The sequence below is a fragment of the Lepisma saccharinum genome, chromosome 16, assembly GCF_977018435.1.
Source record: "Lepisma saccharinum chromosome 16, izLepSacc3.1, whole genome shotgun sequence".
Lineage (NCBI taxonomy): Eukaryota > Metazoa > Arthropoda > Insecta > Zygentoma > Lepismatidae > Lepisma > Lepisma saccharinum.
Window position 1 is genome coordinate 20,353,139 of NC_139244.1, and position 17,374 is coordinate 20,370,512.

Here is a 17,374-nt window from a genome sequence, read left to right on the forward strand (position 1 = left end):
AATAGTGGAACAGTAAGCGCTCGGGGAAGCTATTTATGTGAGAAAATGAGTATTTCATGATGAAGCATCAGTGGCGGCGATTGGATTCCAAAACTGGGAGGGGAGGCAAGGTGGCAAAACTAGTGGGGTAAGGTGACAATATTGGGGGAGGGCAAGGAGTAACTTGAGAGGAATCTACCAATGAACACGTGAGAGGTAACGGGATTTCGTGTAGGAGGATAACCGACTGCAGCAGTGTGTATTGTTTCGCTCCGCCCACTCGTTGTCTTCCATTCTCTACTGTTATGTGCGGCCTTGCTCCAGAGATTCCCGGGATATAGTATAGTCAATATATGCAGATGAACGGCATCCCAAACCAAGAAGATTTAATTCACATTATCATCACGTACAGAGAAGTCAATGAATTGAAGTAATAATTATCTAATACACTATTTCTCATCGTACATCTTCCTCTGCAGTTTAATTGCGACGACATGACCTTCTTTCTACATATCGAATATCGCGTATTTTTATTTTATCTTTATTTTCCTTGTTCATGATCATGAATCGACAAATGCAACGCCATCTGTTGTGTTTCGAGTTTGAAATCCATCAAAACAGCCACTTATTCTGCCATCTAGTGTTGACATTCTGAATCTTGCAGGAACCGAAAGAGCAAGGATCTTGACGTCACGTACAAAACTGTCCAGCTGATATGACCAATCGCAGCCACAGGCAACGGCAAATTGTCCCCAACCAAGTTCCTTCGGCTGAGGCGGAAAACATAGTGATGGAAAATTTGCGTAGTCCCGCAGTGCAAGTAAACCAAATTCCTTCGTGGGTGCAACTATGTTCGTACGAGTTCAGCTGAGTTTAAAACTATTAAACTCACGTGGTAAGATTTACATGTTTGATAAGAAAGAGTTTCTTTTATGTATATTCTTGTAAAGTGATGGGATAGTCTTATCAAATACTCTGTTGGAAATTGTAATGAATCTTCGTATCACCCTTGCACTTCGTTCCTGTTGCAAGACCCTGTTGCCGCATATTAGAATACCTATTTGAATCTTTAGTCGGTATGGCAACTGAACTTGCACCAAAAACATTGGGGGTACTACTTTACTATACCAGAGACACCTATCAATGATTTATTTTGCAATTTTTTACATTGCTAACGTACTATTCTGCATTGCGGAACATTTATTTAGGTGAAATAATGAATTTCTAACGAAAATAATGTCTTATTTCTTACATTAACGAGTACTTACTGTTGTTCCTTATTTCCCACAAACCATCCACGGGTAGCCCCGAAGACCGACATTAGCCCAAAAATTCACGATAGCCCCACGACCCATCACGGGGACGAGGTATGCCTACTAGGTTAGGTTAGGTTCCATTAGCACTCCTTTCGTTCAATTTAGCATATACGGACAATACGGAGCGTATTGTGCTCTCGTGCAGAAAGCAAATGGCGGCAGCAGCAATAGCGCGTCGGAAATAGATTTTCGTACAAAACCACATGCATTCGCATTAAAATGGATCAAAACTACATTCCCGTACATCAACAACGATACAGAAAATGATTTGCGTAAGTACTTTCTCCTGTAAATTTGAAGAAATCTGTCTCGGGTATAGTAAAGTGGGTAACACATCATTTTGATATGCATTTCATGACCATTGGACTGACAATTACCGAGATTGCAACATCATAATTAATCATTAATTGCGACTGTTCCACAGATGATAGTACCATTATATTTAGCTGAGATATTTCCACAAGATTCAATCACAAAAAAAAAAAAAATACACAATGCTACATACAATTGAATTAGACTTATGTAAAAAAACACCCGAAAAAACTACACTTTTACAAACAGTTATGTCTGAATAGAAAGCAGAGAGAGTTAAAATCACGTTGTCTTGCTTTTGTCTAAAAGCAGACACTTGTAGCTTTCCAATGAGGTATATTTGACTCTCTCCTACGACGGAGTACAATTTTTCAAGCACGCAAACCGAGGGCTCAATGTTTTTGTCACGGATAGTAGTTTACCACACGTAATAGGTACATTATTGTTGCTTATTGTAGTGTAGACACACATTTACAAAGGTAACACCTATATGCAGACCTACATATACCTAGTATATGAATGAAGATTTTTTTTTATTAACTGTGTTGCAAAATGTATTTGCTAATTCTTTCCAGGTGTTCATATACCAAGGCGTGTGTGTGGAATAGCATTCCAGAGAAACAACTTATTGAATCCCCCTGGCTTGAATGGAAATGTGCAGCAGCAGAGAAATACCACCTTCTTCAACAAGTGTAAGTCCTGGATATAAATCTGATGTTAAATATGTCTTATCGTACTTTGCCTTGCAAAGGCTCATACCTATATTAGCCTGTAGGTTGGTTCAATTATCACAAACATTTGTGGAGATGATTATGTAAATCGTGCCAGTCACTCTTAATTCTGCAACTTGCCACCAGAAGTTTACAATACCGTCAGAGTCAAATCTTGTAGTTATGTGTCCAGTGATGTGCATGCAATGTTTACAGTGTAGTAGGTTAGGATTGGTAGGATTAAGTGTCTCAGTATATCCACACTTTCCCACTAGGTCAGGGCCGATGTATTGGTATCAGAGAGTATACCGATACTTTTCCAGCATTTTGATTGTTTGTGGGGCCCGCAAAAATGGCACTTAACACTTGCATGGAGATTAATTATCCTGGAAGTTATGCAAAAATCGAAGTTTCCATTGATTTTGGACCAATAGCATGTGAAGAAACTGTGTTTTGTGATTGCATAACAGGTATTCTTATATTCTGATGTAATTATTTAATACTTTATGCAGTAGCGTAACTAACATGCTCTGACCCCCCCCCCCCTTGCAACTTTCAGTTGTGGGCCCCTACTAGTTTATTTTTTAACTTTTATTTCTAAAATATTAATTCACGACTACATTTATATTAGGTATGTACAAATATGAAAATGCATAGATGTCATTTGAATGAATGGAAAAACTGGTATGAATGGTTATGACGACAGACAAACTGTAAAATTTATGTATGAAAATACATGACTTTCATACCTCGCTAACAAGTCTATGAAGTCGATATCCCTTGAGAGGCAAACTACAGGTGGATAATGTTATTTTTCATATAAAATTCTCTTAATGATTTGGCACCACTTAAAATTGTTTCAATATCTTTATTATCTTTATAAGTTTTCCATACATGCATTCAAGTGAATTCAGCACAATTCGTGCTGTTTGATTTTTTTACTTAAACCTTTCTAATCATTAATTTAACACCATGCATCATTCAAATGTTTATCGAACCTAGCGGCAAACAACCAGCATGGTTCACAATAAACATCATCTAAAATAGACGAGTAACAAAACCAAAATCTCTGGTTTTAGTGCTAGCATAACAATCGAAGGCTGAACTATTTAGCCAATGAAAGTTTCCTTCTAATCTGGTAATTCACTTTCTACTTTTCTAGTGATTAATATTTTCTGTTTGCAGTTATAGGGGCATAATTATATTTGGTTGAAAATATATTTTAACGTGGAAAAGAAAACTTTGTGAACTATCGGTCTTTCTTAATCTATCATTCTTTATGTACGCTCGTGTTATGAGCCGGAAATAAAATGCTTTGGCATCACAAAAACACCAGCCAGCTCCTGGGTGATGAGAGCGGACAAGGCGAGTGGTTGGTCTAAGTGTGCAACTCGGGAAGTGCATCCGTGCAAAGGTTGGGCAGTGCCCAAAGTACACACCATGAACGGATCACATGGCGCCGACGTGACCGAGCCAACAGATCAGGTACAGTGATGACACTAGTAATTTAAGTATCAGTGTTTAGTACAAGGTAACCAAAAAGGTTCTTGGCGTTTTTGACGTCCCATTAATCATGCACTCACAGAGAGGAAACGAAATAACGCACATGCCTGCCAGGCGATCGGGAGTTAGTCTGACCATCGACTGTCAGTAATACAGGCACGTTGCGCACACACAGCAGTCATAGCTCTTCCAGTGTCGAAGAGAAATTGAGGTATCGAAGCAGCTTGTTCGCGTGTGTTTGTTGTATGACTTTAAAGTGGGGCCTGTCAGCTGCCACATTAAGTCGCCGCATTTACCAGGCATTTGGGGAGAATGCCGTGAACGAACGCACTGCCAGGCATTGGTCCAGAAATTCCGTTCGGGAGATGTGAGCCTTTCGGATGAACCTCGCAGTGGACGACCACATGTGTTGGATGACAAGGCCCTGAAAGCAGCCATCGAGGAGGACAGTGGTCTAACGTGTGATGAACTTGCAGAAAGGTTCCATGTTTCCGCTGGAACAGTCAGACTGCACCTGCATGGGATAGGGAAGTCATACAAGTTAAGCAAGTGGGTACCCCACACATTGTCGGCAGCCAACAAGGAACAACGAGTGATAGCCTGTTTGTTCTTGCTCACTCGGCACCTGAACACACCCATATTTGATCGCTTGCTCACTGGTGACGAAAAGTGGGTCCTCTATGACACTCCCAAGCGTACGAGACATTGGTTGTCGCCACGTGACCCTGTTCCTCACACCTCAAGACCTCCTCTGCACCCACGAAAGGTTACGCTCTCTTTATGGTGGAATTGTCGGCAAGTGGTGCATTATGAGCTCCTTTCACCTGGTCAGACCATCACTGCTGACCTCTACTGTCAGCAGTTGCAAAGGGTGCACCGTGCATTGCGGCAGAAGGAGCCAGCATTGATGAATCGCAAGGGTGTGCTGTTCCTGCACGACAATGCCAAGCCGCATGTGGCAAAGAGGACCTGGGAGACTCTTCAGCAACTTGGCTGGAAGACACTGTGGCATCCACCATATTCACCGGACCTTGGACCAACAGATTACCCACCTGTTTCATTCCCTTGACAACCACATCCGTGGGAGATCCTTCGCAAATGAGGGAGACCTGCGGAACGCACTCAACGGACTTCTTTGCATCCAAGTCCGCCGAGTTTTATCACCAGGATATTGTGTAGCTGCAGGAACGTTGGCAAAAGGTGTGGGATGCTGATGGAGATTACTTGCGAAACCTACAGGTACGTACCGTCCACTGTATTGCTCTTTGTTTATCACTGCTCTAGAACGGCAAGAACTTTTTTGGTTACCTTGTAGTTTAAACCTGGCTCGGGTGTGTTCACCCCATTATCTGTTCGACCTGTACATAATAAACAGGTGAAGGGCAAAGGAGCATTAATAATTCCCCCTTCTCACATTTGAACCTCTCGTAGCCAAGCTGTTAGGCTGGCGGACGACCTAACGTAACACTTGAATCTCATGCAGCCCCCCCCCCCCCCTTGTACAGTGGAGGTGTTATTTACGCCACTGACCTTATAGCAAAACTTGTATAAATTCATGCTTACAATTGGAGTGGAATATTCACGCACTAATACTAATCAGTATTTAGAAGAACTTTTTAATTGTTACAATTTTCAAGCATCGGTATTCCTTCATAGTGGTGTCGGCTCAACCCTATTTCCTACATCTCCAGAGAGCGGCAACTTGCAACATCCACTTGTTGCAAATTAATTTCTCCAAAATAATTTCTGAACTTGTTTTCAGCTTTCTGAACATTCTTCATACCCCTACATAAACTCAGATCGCCATTGTGAGTTATGTTACATGTTTGCAGTATGGGCGAAGCAGTGTATGAGGTCTGTGATTTCTAAACAGTACATTTCTTGTTGACAGTGACAGCTGATGAACTGTGGAAGGGCGTCACAAGTGTGAGCAATGCCGGCAAGAAGAGAGGCCGAGGAAAGGGTGTGGGGAAGAAAACATCAAAAAATCTTAACAGAGGACAAATAATAGGTGTAGGTAAGTAAAGACAGTTTCCTTTTAGACATACATATTAGTTTAACATTATATTTGTGTGTATCTAATACAGGGCTCGAAAAATCCCAGTCGCCATGGCGACTGTGATCTTTTGCTATAATATGTACGAAATTTTGATGATTCTAAGTTCAAATTGCAGTAGAGCGTAAGTTAGCAAAATGATTTTTTACCCTTTGCCCCCAACACCCCATTTCCTGCTTTCTCACATAATTTAGCGATGTTTTGAATACTGTGATGCTCAGCATCATATACAGTGTGTTTCAAAAGTTGCACAACCCAAATTTTGGAAATTTATATCATGAAAACCGTAAGAGATATTTACACCGGGTTTTCTGCACTATAAAGCCTAATCCATTGAGATATTTTTCAATGCTTAAAATTCAGTTCACTCCGTACAGAAAATCATATAAATTAATAACTGACTGAAAGCAGCATTCAATTTTTTCCAGAAATGAACTTCTGAGTAAGAAAATATGTAAGAAATGATCGAAGGGTCATAATTAAACATCTGATGACTGATGTCATGTCAGTCTGTCATTTGCGACAAATACTGGTCATGCGTAACTTTTGATGAATTTTTGACTGGCGATTTTATGGGTCGAGTGAAAAGTGCCATTTTTGGGACATATCTCCGTATATGGCAACACTAGCAGGTCGAAATATTGTCAACAGTCGCATGCAACATGTGTCTAAGTACTGGCTAATGGATATACATTTACGTGAAAAATCATAAATCAAGATTTTGTGCCGAAATAGGACTCTTGAGAGAATCCTAGCCTGCCCCTGGTTACATTGAATTCTCTTCGCTCACTTTCGCCTCTACTGTGCCCGTTTTTTAAAATTGATTCAACATGGCGTATTCATTGGAGCAGTGCGTGTGCTTTGCTGAAGAGTATTTTATTACTCATTCTTACATTCATATGCAAGAGGTTTTCCAATAAAAATGCCCTGCTTCTGCTGTACCTCACAAAGCAACTGTTTTACAACCAGTCAAACACCAACAAATGATCCCACAAATTGTTTAAGAGTTGGTATTTATTGTTGGAAATCAGTTCTCAGATGTTTTCAGCAAATTAACATGTTTTTTAAAATAATGTAATTGCTTTTATTTAGATAAATGCTAATATACATTTATGAACCCAGTGATAGCCTACAGGATTAGTTTAGTGCAGAAAACCCGGTGTAAATATCTCTTACGATTTTCATGATTTACATTTTAAAAGTTTGGATTGCACGACTTTTGAAACATACTGTAGTATGCACAATTGCTACCTGGCGCCTGATTTTCAGAGCTGGCGCCTAGGTTTGAAGAAAATTTTTCGAGCACTGATCTAATACTAATACATTGATAATAATTGAGGACACAAGTCTCGCATTGTATTTTTGTTTGACCCTAAAAAATTGTTGAATTTCTTTTTAATCAACAGATTTCGTTGTTTTACACAATGCCAAATTAGTTCCAGCGTGCAGAAAACACACCTTACGTCATTCGGAGTCTTTTGCCCAAAACATGGCACATGTGTAGCAAAACTAATTTTGTTTCTATCAACACACCCAACTAGCCAAGGAAACCTTTCGGCATGACTAAAGTCAGTAAAAAACCTACCAGAATCATAAGTGCTAAATTTTAGATCAGTAGTGTGGATATTTATTATTGTAAATGATCTAGCTATTGATTGCTTTGGTTTGTTTTACTTCGCTTTTCTGCCACTTTTGGCTAATAGCGAAGATGAATATTATAAGTGATCATATTGATGAAGTTCAAGGGACACTCACAAAGAATACCCATGCTAACCACTCTGCCACAGAGGTCGGCGGATGATCCGCTTATCATATACTTGATGATTAGTAATTCAGACTACTGTCTGGTATACATCATGCTGCGACATCAAAAACCTGATAAATATATTAAAATAATTCCTTCCAGAGATCATTCGATGTTAAGAGTCTTGCAACGAATGCTAAACATTTCCATTGACAAAATATAAAGGATTTAGATATTAATGAACAAATAAACTTTATTTTTGCAGGTTAAGTGGTAGAGAAGCCACAGGCTGAACTTCACCCATGACTAAATAATATCGGTTTCTAACCTTTCATACCACGCGGACTGAAAAATCAATTTTTTTTTTTTTTTTAATGCGCATCGCTGTTTGTGCGATAAATTACATAAAGAAGTTACATATTCGAGCTTGGGTAAAGTTACATCAGTCATATTACATTTGGAAGCATCACACAGCACAAGCGCGAAGAACGGGGTAGGTTTGTCGTCTGAATCAGAAAGTAGGAAGGCTCGCATCAGCCCTAGAACCAATCTGTATGCTGGCATCAAAGAGTGCCTTTCATGCATGCTGAAGAGATCCAAGCTTTCCCTCCAGGCAAGCTGAGTCCTGTACGCCAAACCTCCCCATCATTCGGCCAGCGAAGGCATTAGAAAAATGCCATAACAAGAGCTGTTTAGTGGAGCGTTGTAGGCGTACCGAGAGAAGGTACTATAATGCCATATAGCTCAAACACATATACCGGGTGTACAAAAAAGAATGTCCTAGTTTTGAACCTCTGTTATTTCATACATATTTGACTAACTAACTCTCTAGCCTTCTTAAACTCGAAGGTTCATGGCTGCAGCAACACAGGCCTTCCATCTGTCCCTATCTTGAGCAAGATCTATATACTCTTTTCCATCCCTACCGATTTCCCTTAGGTCCATCTCGACGTTGTCCCTCCATCTTCGTCTTGGCCTTCCTACTGGTCTCTTACCATCAGGTTTCCCAACAAGAATCCTGTAAACTCCTCTTTCCTCTCCCATTCGTGCCACATGGTTGCCACATGGTACATATTTGGCGTACGACAATGATATATATATATTAAACGAAAGAGTAACACTCACAGTTTTTTTGGTTCACAAATGTTCAATGAGTGAACCTTTTGTGATCCGGCACACATCCAAACGATAAGACAGCTCTTCCCACACACTAACAAGCATGTTTGTAGTGATTGAGGTTACAGCTTTCGTATTCGTTTCAAATTGCTTATACCAACGTCTTATGTTCCTCGCAAGTGGAGCTTCAACATGGAACTTTGCACGGAAAGCAGGCTGCACAGATATCACTGATTCACATTTCGCAAAGTTCAGAACACAGAAGGACTTCTGCTCGGGGCTCGCCATCTCGCTTATTCTATTCCTTTGCTACACCAGCCTCGAAAACTGAGAACTAATGAACACCAACAAAATTTCAAACATTCAAGTCATGAATGAACACTGTTCACGTATTCTACAAGAAGTTATAACAATTTAAAACAAGGACATTCTTTTTGTACACACTGTATAATTAATAATGTTTTACTTTTTATTTCCAACATTAATGCATTTTTTACCCATTTTAAATCAGTGAACACCAGGCGTATTGGCGTACAATAACGCTATGCCACTGGTAAAGACCATTTGTATGCACACTAAAATAGCAAAAGAACATGGCAAAAATTGCTATATTGTAGTCCCAAACCTAACAACATAAAAGTATAGCTATGGAATGCCATGTTGGATGCTATATTCACTTGTGAGAAGCCTTTAAGCTGGTCTGCTTCATGGTAAGCTAACAGGCATACTTTACTTCCCAATAACACATTTCCACAAGCTAAAACAACATAATATTCTTAAACCTTGCAAAATATTTCACTTTCTTGAGGGGGTACAAATGATTAATGGTACCTTTTTGTTCTGTGAAATATAGATGCAGTCTAATATGAAGTAGAAAGTTTGTTTCAGTAGCATGAAAAAACGTGTGGAATATTTGGAGCTAATGTTCTGTTAAGTGACAGAACTACTTTTTTTCTACATAATATCCCAAGTTTATTTAAACACTCTTCATAGATTGGCACAAGTTTTGCCTCACTTCGCAAGGTCATTCATCTCTTATGGAACCAGATGAATGGAAACCACAAGCTGAAAAGTCTGGGCCATAATCATCAAAAGCTGAAAGGTCTGGGATATAGGGAGGGTGCTCCCATACAATTTAATTTAACTTTTTTCAGAAAGGCCTTCGTGGAGCATGTTCATATCATTTCCCACCTTTTGCAATCACCTGGCCTGATTGTACTTGTTTTGCCCACAGAAGATGGGTCATTGGATTGCCCTTAAGTTTGTGTGTTACTTGCACAATAGACACAGTTGTTCACCAGTGTTGCATAATGAACAACGTACAGGGTGATCCATTTGAGATGTCGGGAAAATATACCATTATGTACAAGAGGTTTGTTGTAATGCAAGCAGAAAGGATGTACGTTTTGAGTGAGTGGAGGTTTACAGACTTGAGCCACATGGTGCTAGTGTGCATGGTAGATAAAGTTGTGATTATGCCACAACACGCACAGTGGGTTGTATGATATATATGGGCTGACCCCCGTGGTAGATCGGTTAGCACATTGTACTATGGCACCAGGGGTCCTGGGTTCGAATCTCACCGTGGGCGTGGGCATTCTTTGTGAGTCATAGGCACCGACTCCATGGGGCTTGAGCCCCCCCAATGTTAATGATGTGGGGCAGAGCCCCCCAAATAATTTTGGTTAAGAGGATCTAATGTATTATTTTTCTTCTCTTGTAAAGTTCTCTGAATTGTGCCACATGAACTTAACTTTAAATACACATTTGAAATGTTCTAGACCATCAACTTTGGGGGGGGGGGGGCTCAGACTGTTAAACCATCAAATTTGGGGAGGGGGGCTATGACCGGAGACAGAAAAACACATGACTTATTACTAGGGGCATGCATATTTCGTTTTTGACGAAAACACGAAATGTGACATAATACATTCTAATGTTAATTCTTCATCTTTCTGCAAGGTGTGAGGTGCATTTTACTACCCTGTTTTGTCACGAAATGGTGCGTAATGAACTGCAAAATGCGAAATAGATTCTTAAACACGAAATTTAGAGTTTATTTATCGACGTGACACTTTCTCAAGTTTGAATTATCCTGTGAGTTATGCAATTCACGGAAAACTGTTTAATTCTGCTGTAAATATTTGAGAACCAAGAATGGACTCCTTTATACAGTAATATACTTAATACTATAGTAACTACACAAAGGTGCTATTAAAAGGGTTATGTTTTATTTTGTAATAAGTGTGGCTTTTAAATCAAATTTTGGATTATGTTCACAATTTTAAAACCAAAGTATCATTTTATATACTGCTTTCGATCCGTTTTTTCGCCGCTATAACACCGAACTTTTATTTTATTTACCGCTTTTGAACCCGAAATTGACTCTGTTTTTGTACAAAAATTTTGCTTTTGTATTTACCAAAAATATGTGCCTCTACTTATTACTATATACTACGTATATAATTATTGTTTACTATTATACATATATTAATCAGAGACATAATGAATTTAGCGAAGGACTTGTTAAAGACTGTTTGGGAATCCCCTAAAAGAATGCAAATATTTCGGAATATTTTTGATGTGAATGAGAAGGCTGGCCATACAGGACTGCGACCACTTTGCCCTCGTCGGTGGACGTTGAGAGCCTCCAGTATGCAACAGATCTTAAGGAACTATGAAATCCTTCTCAATTTTTTGAGAAATTTTCTGAAGAAGGTTCTAGTGACGCAGCATCAAAATGTGCTGGATTCCTGGAGACAATGCTTCACTTCAGGACATTTTTCTTTCTCTCCCTATACTGCCATGTGATGGGTCAATAGAAGAGGTAAACTGTAAGATTCAGTCTCCACGCATTGGTGCTACAGAAGTGGAATCAAAACTAAAATACTTGATTGGCATCTTTCAAGAAAAGCGAATGTGTTTTGAGCAGTTCTGGCTGAAATGCACAGAGGGAAAACAGAGCCTAGTTGATGGGCCAGAATTGCCCTGCCAACGTCATGTCCCTAAGAGACTTGAAAATCATGATGCTGCCAAACATTACAAGTTCTACACTCCAAAATAGTATTATAAATCAATATACACTGACGTGTGTGACACAGCAAAATCATGTGTTAAACAAGGACATGAATCTACCGGACTACAAAAATAACAGCCGTAGAGAATGAATGCATCTCAACTGTGAACAGTTGCACAACAAACTTTCAGCTTACGCGAGAATTCTTTCGCCAAGATTTGGATGCCGATAGGCTCTCCTTACACATGTCCATGCTTGGTGATGTCGCCGAACAGATGAAAGTTCTTCTAACTACCATGCGTGCAAGGTAGTTTCTTTTGGAAGACAGCACCCTCCAGGAGCTTCTGCTTGAAGTTGCCAAATTCATAATGGTCCTCACGATAGTGAGGACAGCCACAGCCGAAAGGTCAGTCAGTGCTATTCGTCGACTAAAGACATATTTGAGATCTACAATGAGGCAGAAGAGACTAAGCATCTTAGCGGTACTCCCAATACATCAATTATGTAAATTATGTTAATTATGTAAATAATTAAATAAAACTGTTAAATATTGTAAATATTCGTCATTGTATGGGTACGTCAACACTAAGGTTATTTGCAACCCATTACATGTCTGTTGCGGACATTAAAACACACCCTTGCCCTCTCCGGGACTCGAACCCGAGACCTCTGGATCAAAGCAAGTTGAGTCGACCACCTAACATGCTCGCCTTTCCGAGGCCTGCATAAAACTGTTAGGTTGGTCTCTTAATGTAAATACATACTTTTCAATAAAAATGTTAATTGTTATGTAAAAAACAAATGAACAGACACAAAAGACATAAAGAGACTTTGAAACATTTTCTAAACGTTTCTCATGTTATATTTCATTTGCATGAGGAATATAATAGCTGCTTAAAAACTGCTATACGAAGACGTAATTTTAATTTTTAAAAAAGGGAGGGAGTGAGTCATTCATTAATTTATTTCCGTGATCAGAGCCCCCCCAATAATTTTGACAAGTCGGCGCCCCTGTTGTGAGTGCTCCTTCATCAGTCCCATCGTATCATTACCATCTTCACGATTAGCCAAAAGTGGCAGAATAGCGAAGTAAAATAAGCCAAAACAATCAATCATATGGTGTTACATGTCATGAGGAGTGCTAATGTGTGATACACAAAACTTTTGACTCTACTACACATGCATGTACCATTAACAGGCAATAAATTCAAATATTTTCTTGTACATAACAGTTTACTTTTTTGGCATCTCAAATGGATCACCCTGTATATTTAGTGTTGTTTTTTTATTTTGTTTCTTCTTTTCTATATTTTGTGTAAAATGATTGTTTATAGTTGGTTTGTAGAAACCTTTCATGAGCATCCTATAAACCTGAAGCATGGGAACTCCCAATCACATGTTCTGGAGATAGCTGTCACTTGTAACAGAAGAAAGTCTTCATTTCATGGAGGGAACATTACAGTAACACACAGACAGTTTCAAGTGCTCTGTCGATGCATGTTAAAGATCTGTACATATCATAAATGTATATCTCTTCCCATTATGCAGCATAGAAGATCCAAAGAAATTCTGGAAGTATTCATAACATGGTGGATTGTATCCAACCATTGCCAACAACTTTAATCATAATACTGTTTTGGACCAAATGTTATGTTCGAATGCACTTAACTTTTTTGACCGCTCCTCATTTTAACGTAACATTTTGAGTTGGTTCTATTCTTTAACATGCACAAATATTATTGTAATTTTGTTTCCAAAATAAAAGATTTAGCTGGACAATTTTCAATTTCTTTCTAGGAAAAGCTAACATATTGTGGCCAGGACTCTCGGCTCCGATCATAAGAGGACGGGAGGTTGTTTCCATGCAGCAGTTACCCAAGGATCCAGAGCGCGAGAACAAACTGATTAAGTTACGAGACAGCATGGGAGTGTTCAGGCCACTCCGAATTGACCCTATTGAACGAGGATGGTCAGGAACAAAAATGCCAGGACGAAGTATTGGTCCACCAGATCCTTCGGGAGATGGTTAGTGCTTTCCTTGCTCTGAAGAGCCATTGCTTCTATGGATAATAATGTATTAGGATAGATCCAAAAGTTTGCAGTTTAACGATGTTTCAGGGACAACAGGACAAAACAAACAAACAAACAAAAAAAATACACTACAGTCTTCCTTTATTGCAACTTGCCACATCTGTGAATTAACACTTGTGTTGCCAGTGTGCTCCAAAATTGTAGACTTTACCTATATTTTTTTTTTCTCTTGAAGATTGGATTTGAGTTTGGAAAACCTGGTGGCAAGGTCTGGGTTGTATTGTGGGTGTTCAGTATTCTGGAAACTATACTCCTTTGTAGTGGCTGTGTGGATTGATTGATGACCTCAAGGACTAGCTTATGGTTATGCAGATTTTGATAGAAACTCTTTAGTACACACTTCTGTAAAGCTTGAGTAATATTGCATTCAGCTTAATTTAGTTCCACTTTATGCACAGTAAGGCTAATCGGGACTGGAACTACAGTTTAAAGTGGGATCCGAACCTCTATGTGCCTCTGCCAGGGATCAAATCTGGGACCCCTTGATTACAAGGTGACGATGCTACCACCGCCATCAGGGAGGCTAATCATGATGACGGATGAATGAAGATTAGATGAAACAGTTAAAATAAAACCAATGCAATGACAAGGACTCAAACCCTGAACCTTCAGAGTTGAAATTGTGAGCAGTTAACCCAATGTGTCTTCTAAACTTTATTGATAGAGATGTCATGTGTTAAGATGCCAAGCAGCAAGAAGTATTTTGATGTGACTTAAATCTACCAATGCCAGTGCACAAAAACATATTTAGCCATATGTCACGGAGGGCAGAGTGCTAACGTCATCACTCGTCAATCAAGGAGTCTCAGGTTGAATACTTGGTGGAGGCATATAGTGGTTCAGATTTCACTTTCGACTGTAGGTCCAGTCCTGATTAGCCTATCTGTGCATAAAGTGGACTTGAAACAAAACTAAAAAATTACCGATATTTGATCTCTAATGATCATTGTTTATATATGCTTGCAGTTTACCGTATTTCACCGCATAATTGCCAAAAAATTGTTTACAACCTTTTCTCGTGTAATCATCACATTCGTACATCAGATAACAAAGCCAATTTTGCAGATGTGGCACTTTAAGATTTGAAACCGTCTGGTCGGGAGTCAATGATGCACTGTGTGAGAGTTTAGTCTGAGGGAGGAAGTAGATAACTTGGGTGAAGCACCAGTAGAGGTCACTTAAGTTCGGTATCCCTCGATTGTGGAGGCCTCTAGTGGCGGAAACTGTCTCTGTATAGAAAGTACTGAGTAGCGAAAATAAATATATTGAAGTTCATTCATTAATGGCACAAAGTACGGTGAATGTCTCGCAGCGCAGAATCTTCAGACAGAAGATTTTTTACTCTCACCATTTTATCTAGCTCTGTGGCTTAGTTGATAGAGCAATGACACGGTATGCCAGAGACCTGGGTCCGAGTCTTGGTCGAGCATGTATTTTTTGCTAAAGCAACTACTATGTGTGCCAAATCATAAGTAACAGAATATTAAATTTTGCAAGTCCATACCTAAAGTTCAAATCACAAACCCTGAGACCTTCTGTAAACAAATCCACCTGCATGCAGAAAGCATTGCAAACTCATAGAAGTAAAATAATCCACACGAAATTCCAACGTTGTTAGAGGATTCATTATGTAAGGTAAAACAATGGCCAATTTGTAGTATGGGATACGCTGCCGCAAATGACGTCTCACTTTAAACCCAATGCTCTTTCTTTTGTACTTATTGCTTCACCTTTATGGTTAACTCTTTGCACCAGCAATCATTTCCCATAAAGTTGGCTTCTTTCTTGCATGTGAATTGAATATATGTATTTTACTTGCATTTTTTTAGACAAAATGATATAACATGGTAATGTATATTTCTAAGGATGATATAGATAGGAGTGTATTTGAAATTTGTTTGTAGATTTTATGTAAATTGTATCTTATGTAAATACAATATATAATGGGCATGAACAGCCATATGCATTGCTGTAAGTCCAATAAATATATTGATGATGATGATCAAAACAAGACTAAAAGTTCGTAAATTTATTGCGGTTGGAAACTTTGACAAGCATCCTAATAACGATTTTTGTTCCACCAAATATAGTGCACTTCGTAAAATAACTTGGTGACATGGCAAGGCAAGATACTCTATGTGATCAGAAGTATCCGGACACCCACCTGAAAATAAAGTACAAGTTTGGGCAACCCTCCATCGGGAACATTGGCAGTCAATACAGTGTTGGCCCACCCTCAGCCTTGATGACAGCGTTCACTCTCACAGGCATACTTTCAATCAGGTGCCGGAAGGTTTCCTGAGAAATGGCAGCCCATTCCTCGCAGAGCGCCAAAATGAGAAGAGGTATTGATGTGGATTGGTGTGGTGTAGCACAAAGTCGGCATTCCAAAACATGCCAGAGATGTTCTATGGGTTTCAAATCAGGACTCTGCGCAGGCCAGTCCATTAGTGGGACGTTGTTGTCATCAAACCACTCCCCCACAAGCCCTGCAGTATGGACGGGTAGTCGGTCGTGTTGAAAGACACAATGGTCATCCCCGAACTGGTCTTCGATGGTAGGCAGCATGAAAGCTGTTAAAATGTCAATGTAAACTTGTGCCGTGACATTGCCATGTAAAGCAACAAGGGGCCAAGCCCCCTCCAGGAGAAACATGACCACACTGTAACCCCGCCACCTCCGAATTTCACTGTCGGCACTATACAGGCTGGTAGATGTCGTTCACCAGGCATTCGCCACATCCACACCCTACCATCGGATCGCCACATTGTATACTGTGATTCATCACTCCACACAACGGTTTTTCACTGTTCTATGGTCCAGTTTCGACGCTCCTTGCACCACACGAGACTGCGTTTGGCATTTGTCTGTGTGATGTTTGACTTATGGGCAGCTGCTCGGCCATGGAAACCAAGTTGCCGCACCTTGCGCCAAACAGTAATGGTGCTTGGAGTAGATCCTGATGCAGTTCAGAATTCCTGTGTGATAGTGGCGATGGATGATGGACGATAATGCTGTACGGCCCTCTTCAGCACTCGATGGTCTCTGGAGGTCAACATGGGAGGTTGGCCTGCACGCTCCTACACAAGTGGCACCCAACCAACTGACCACGTTGAAAGTCTGTGAGTTCCTCAGACCATCCCATACTGCTGTCTCACACTGTCTGCAGACTACTGAGTTCGCTGACTATGTGTTCCAGGCGGTAGATGGCAGTACTGTGTTGCCCTCTTGATAAACACACGTTTCGCGGTGTGTCCGGATACTTTTGATCACATAGAGTATGTGTGAACATTTTGTAGTAATATGCATTGTAACTTTCAATGAGCTTAGAGATTTGTGTACATAATGATATTTTATAACATTGGTTATTTTCTAAAAATAATCATGTGAACAGCAAGGAAGTAGTGCAACTTAGTAATATTGCCTGACTTATCCTTAGAAAAATAACATGCCGAGTTCTATGCGTGCGGGAAGGTCGCAGTGTTCTCAGAGCTTGTTTTCAAAACACCAGCAAGGACAGCCTTTGAAAAG

The 17,374-nt window shown here is 39.8% G+C and overlaps 1 protein-coding gene across 1 annotated transcript in view; it reads left to right on the forward strand.

The window, feature by feature from the left end:
* Positions 1–739: 739 nt before the first annotated feature.
* Positions 740–17,374, forward strand: part of mRpS5 (mitochondrial ribosomal protein S5) — a 34,740-nt gene continuing 18,105 nt past the window's right edge. Inside the window, exons 1-4 of the mRNA XM_083137265.1 lie at positions 740–874; positions 2,183–2,299; positions 5,712–5,837; positions 13,550–13,777. Coding sequence (XP_082993391.1) covers positions 829–874; positions 2,183–2,299; positions 5,712–5,837; positions 13,550–13,777 — 517 coding nt within the window. The 5' untranslated portion in view covers positions 740–828. The remainder of the gene's footprint in view (positions 875–2,182; positions 2,300–5,711; positions 5,838–13,549; positions 13,778–17,374) is intronic.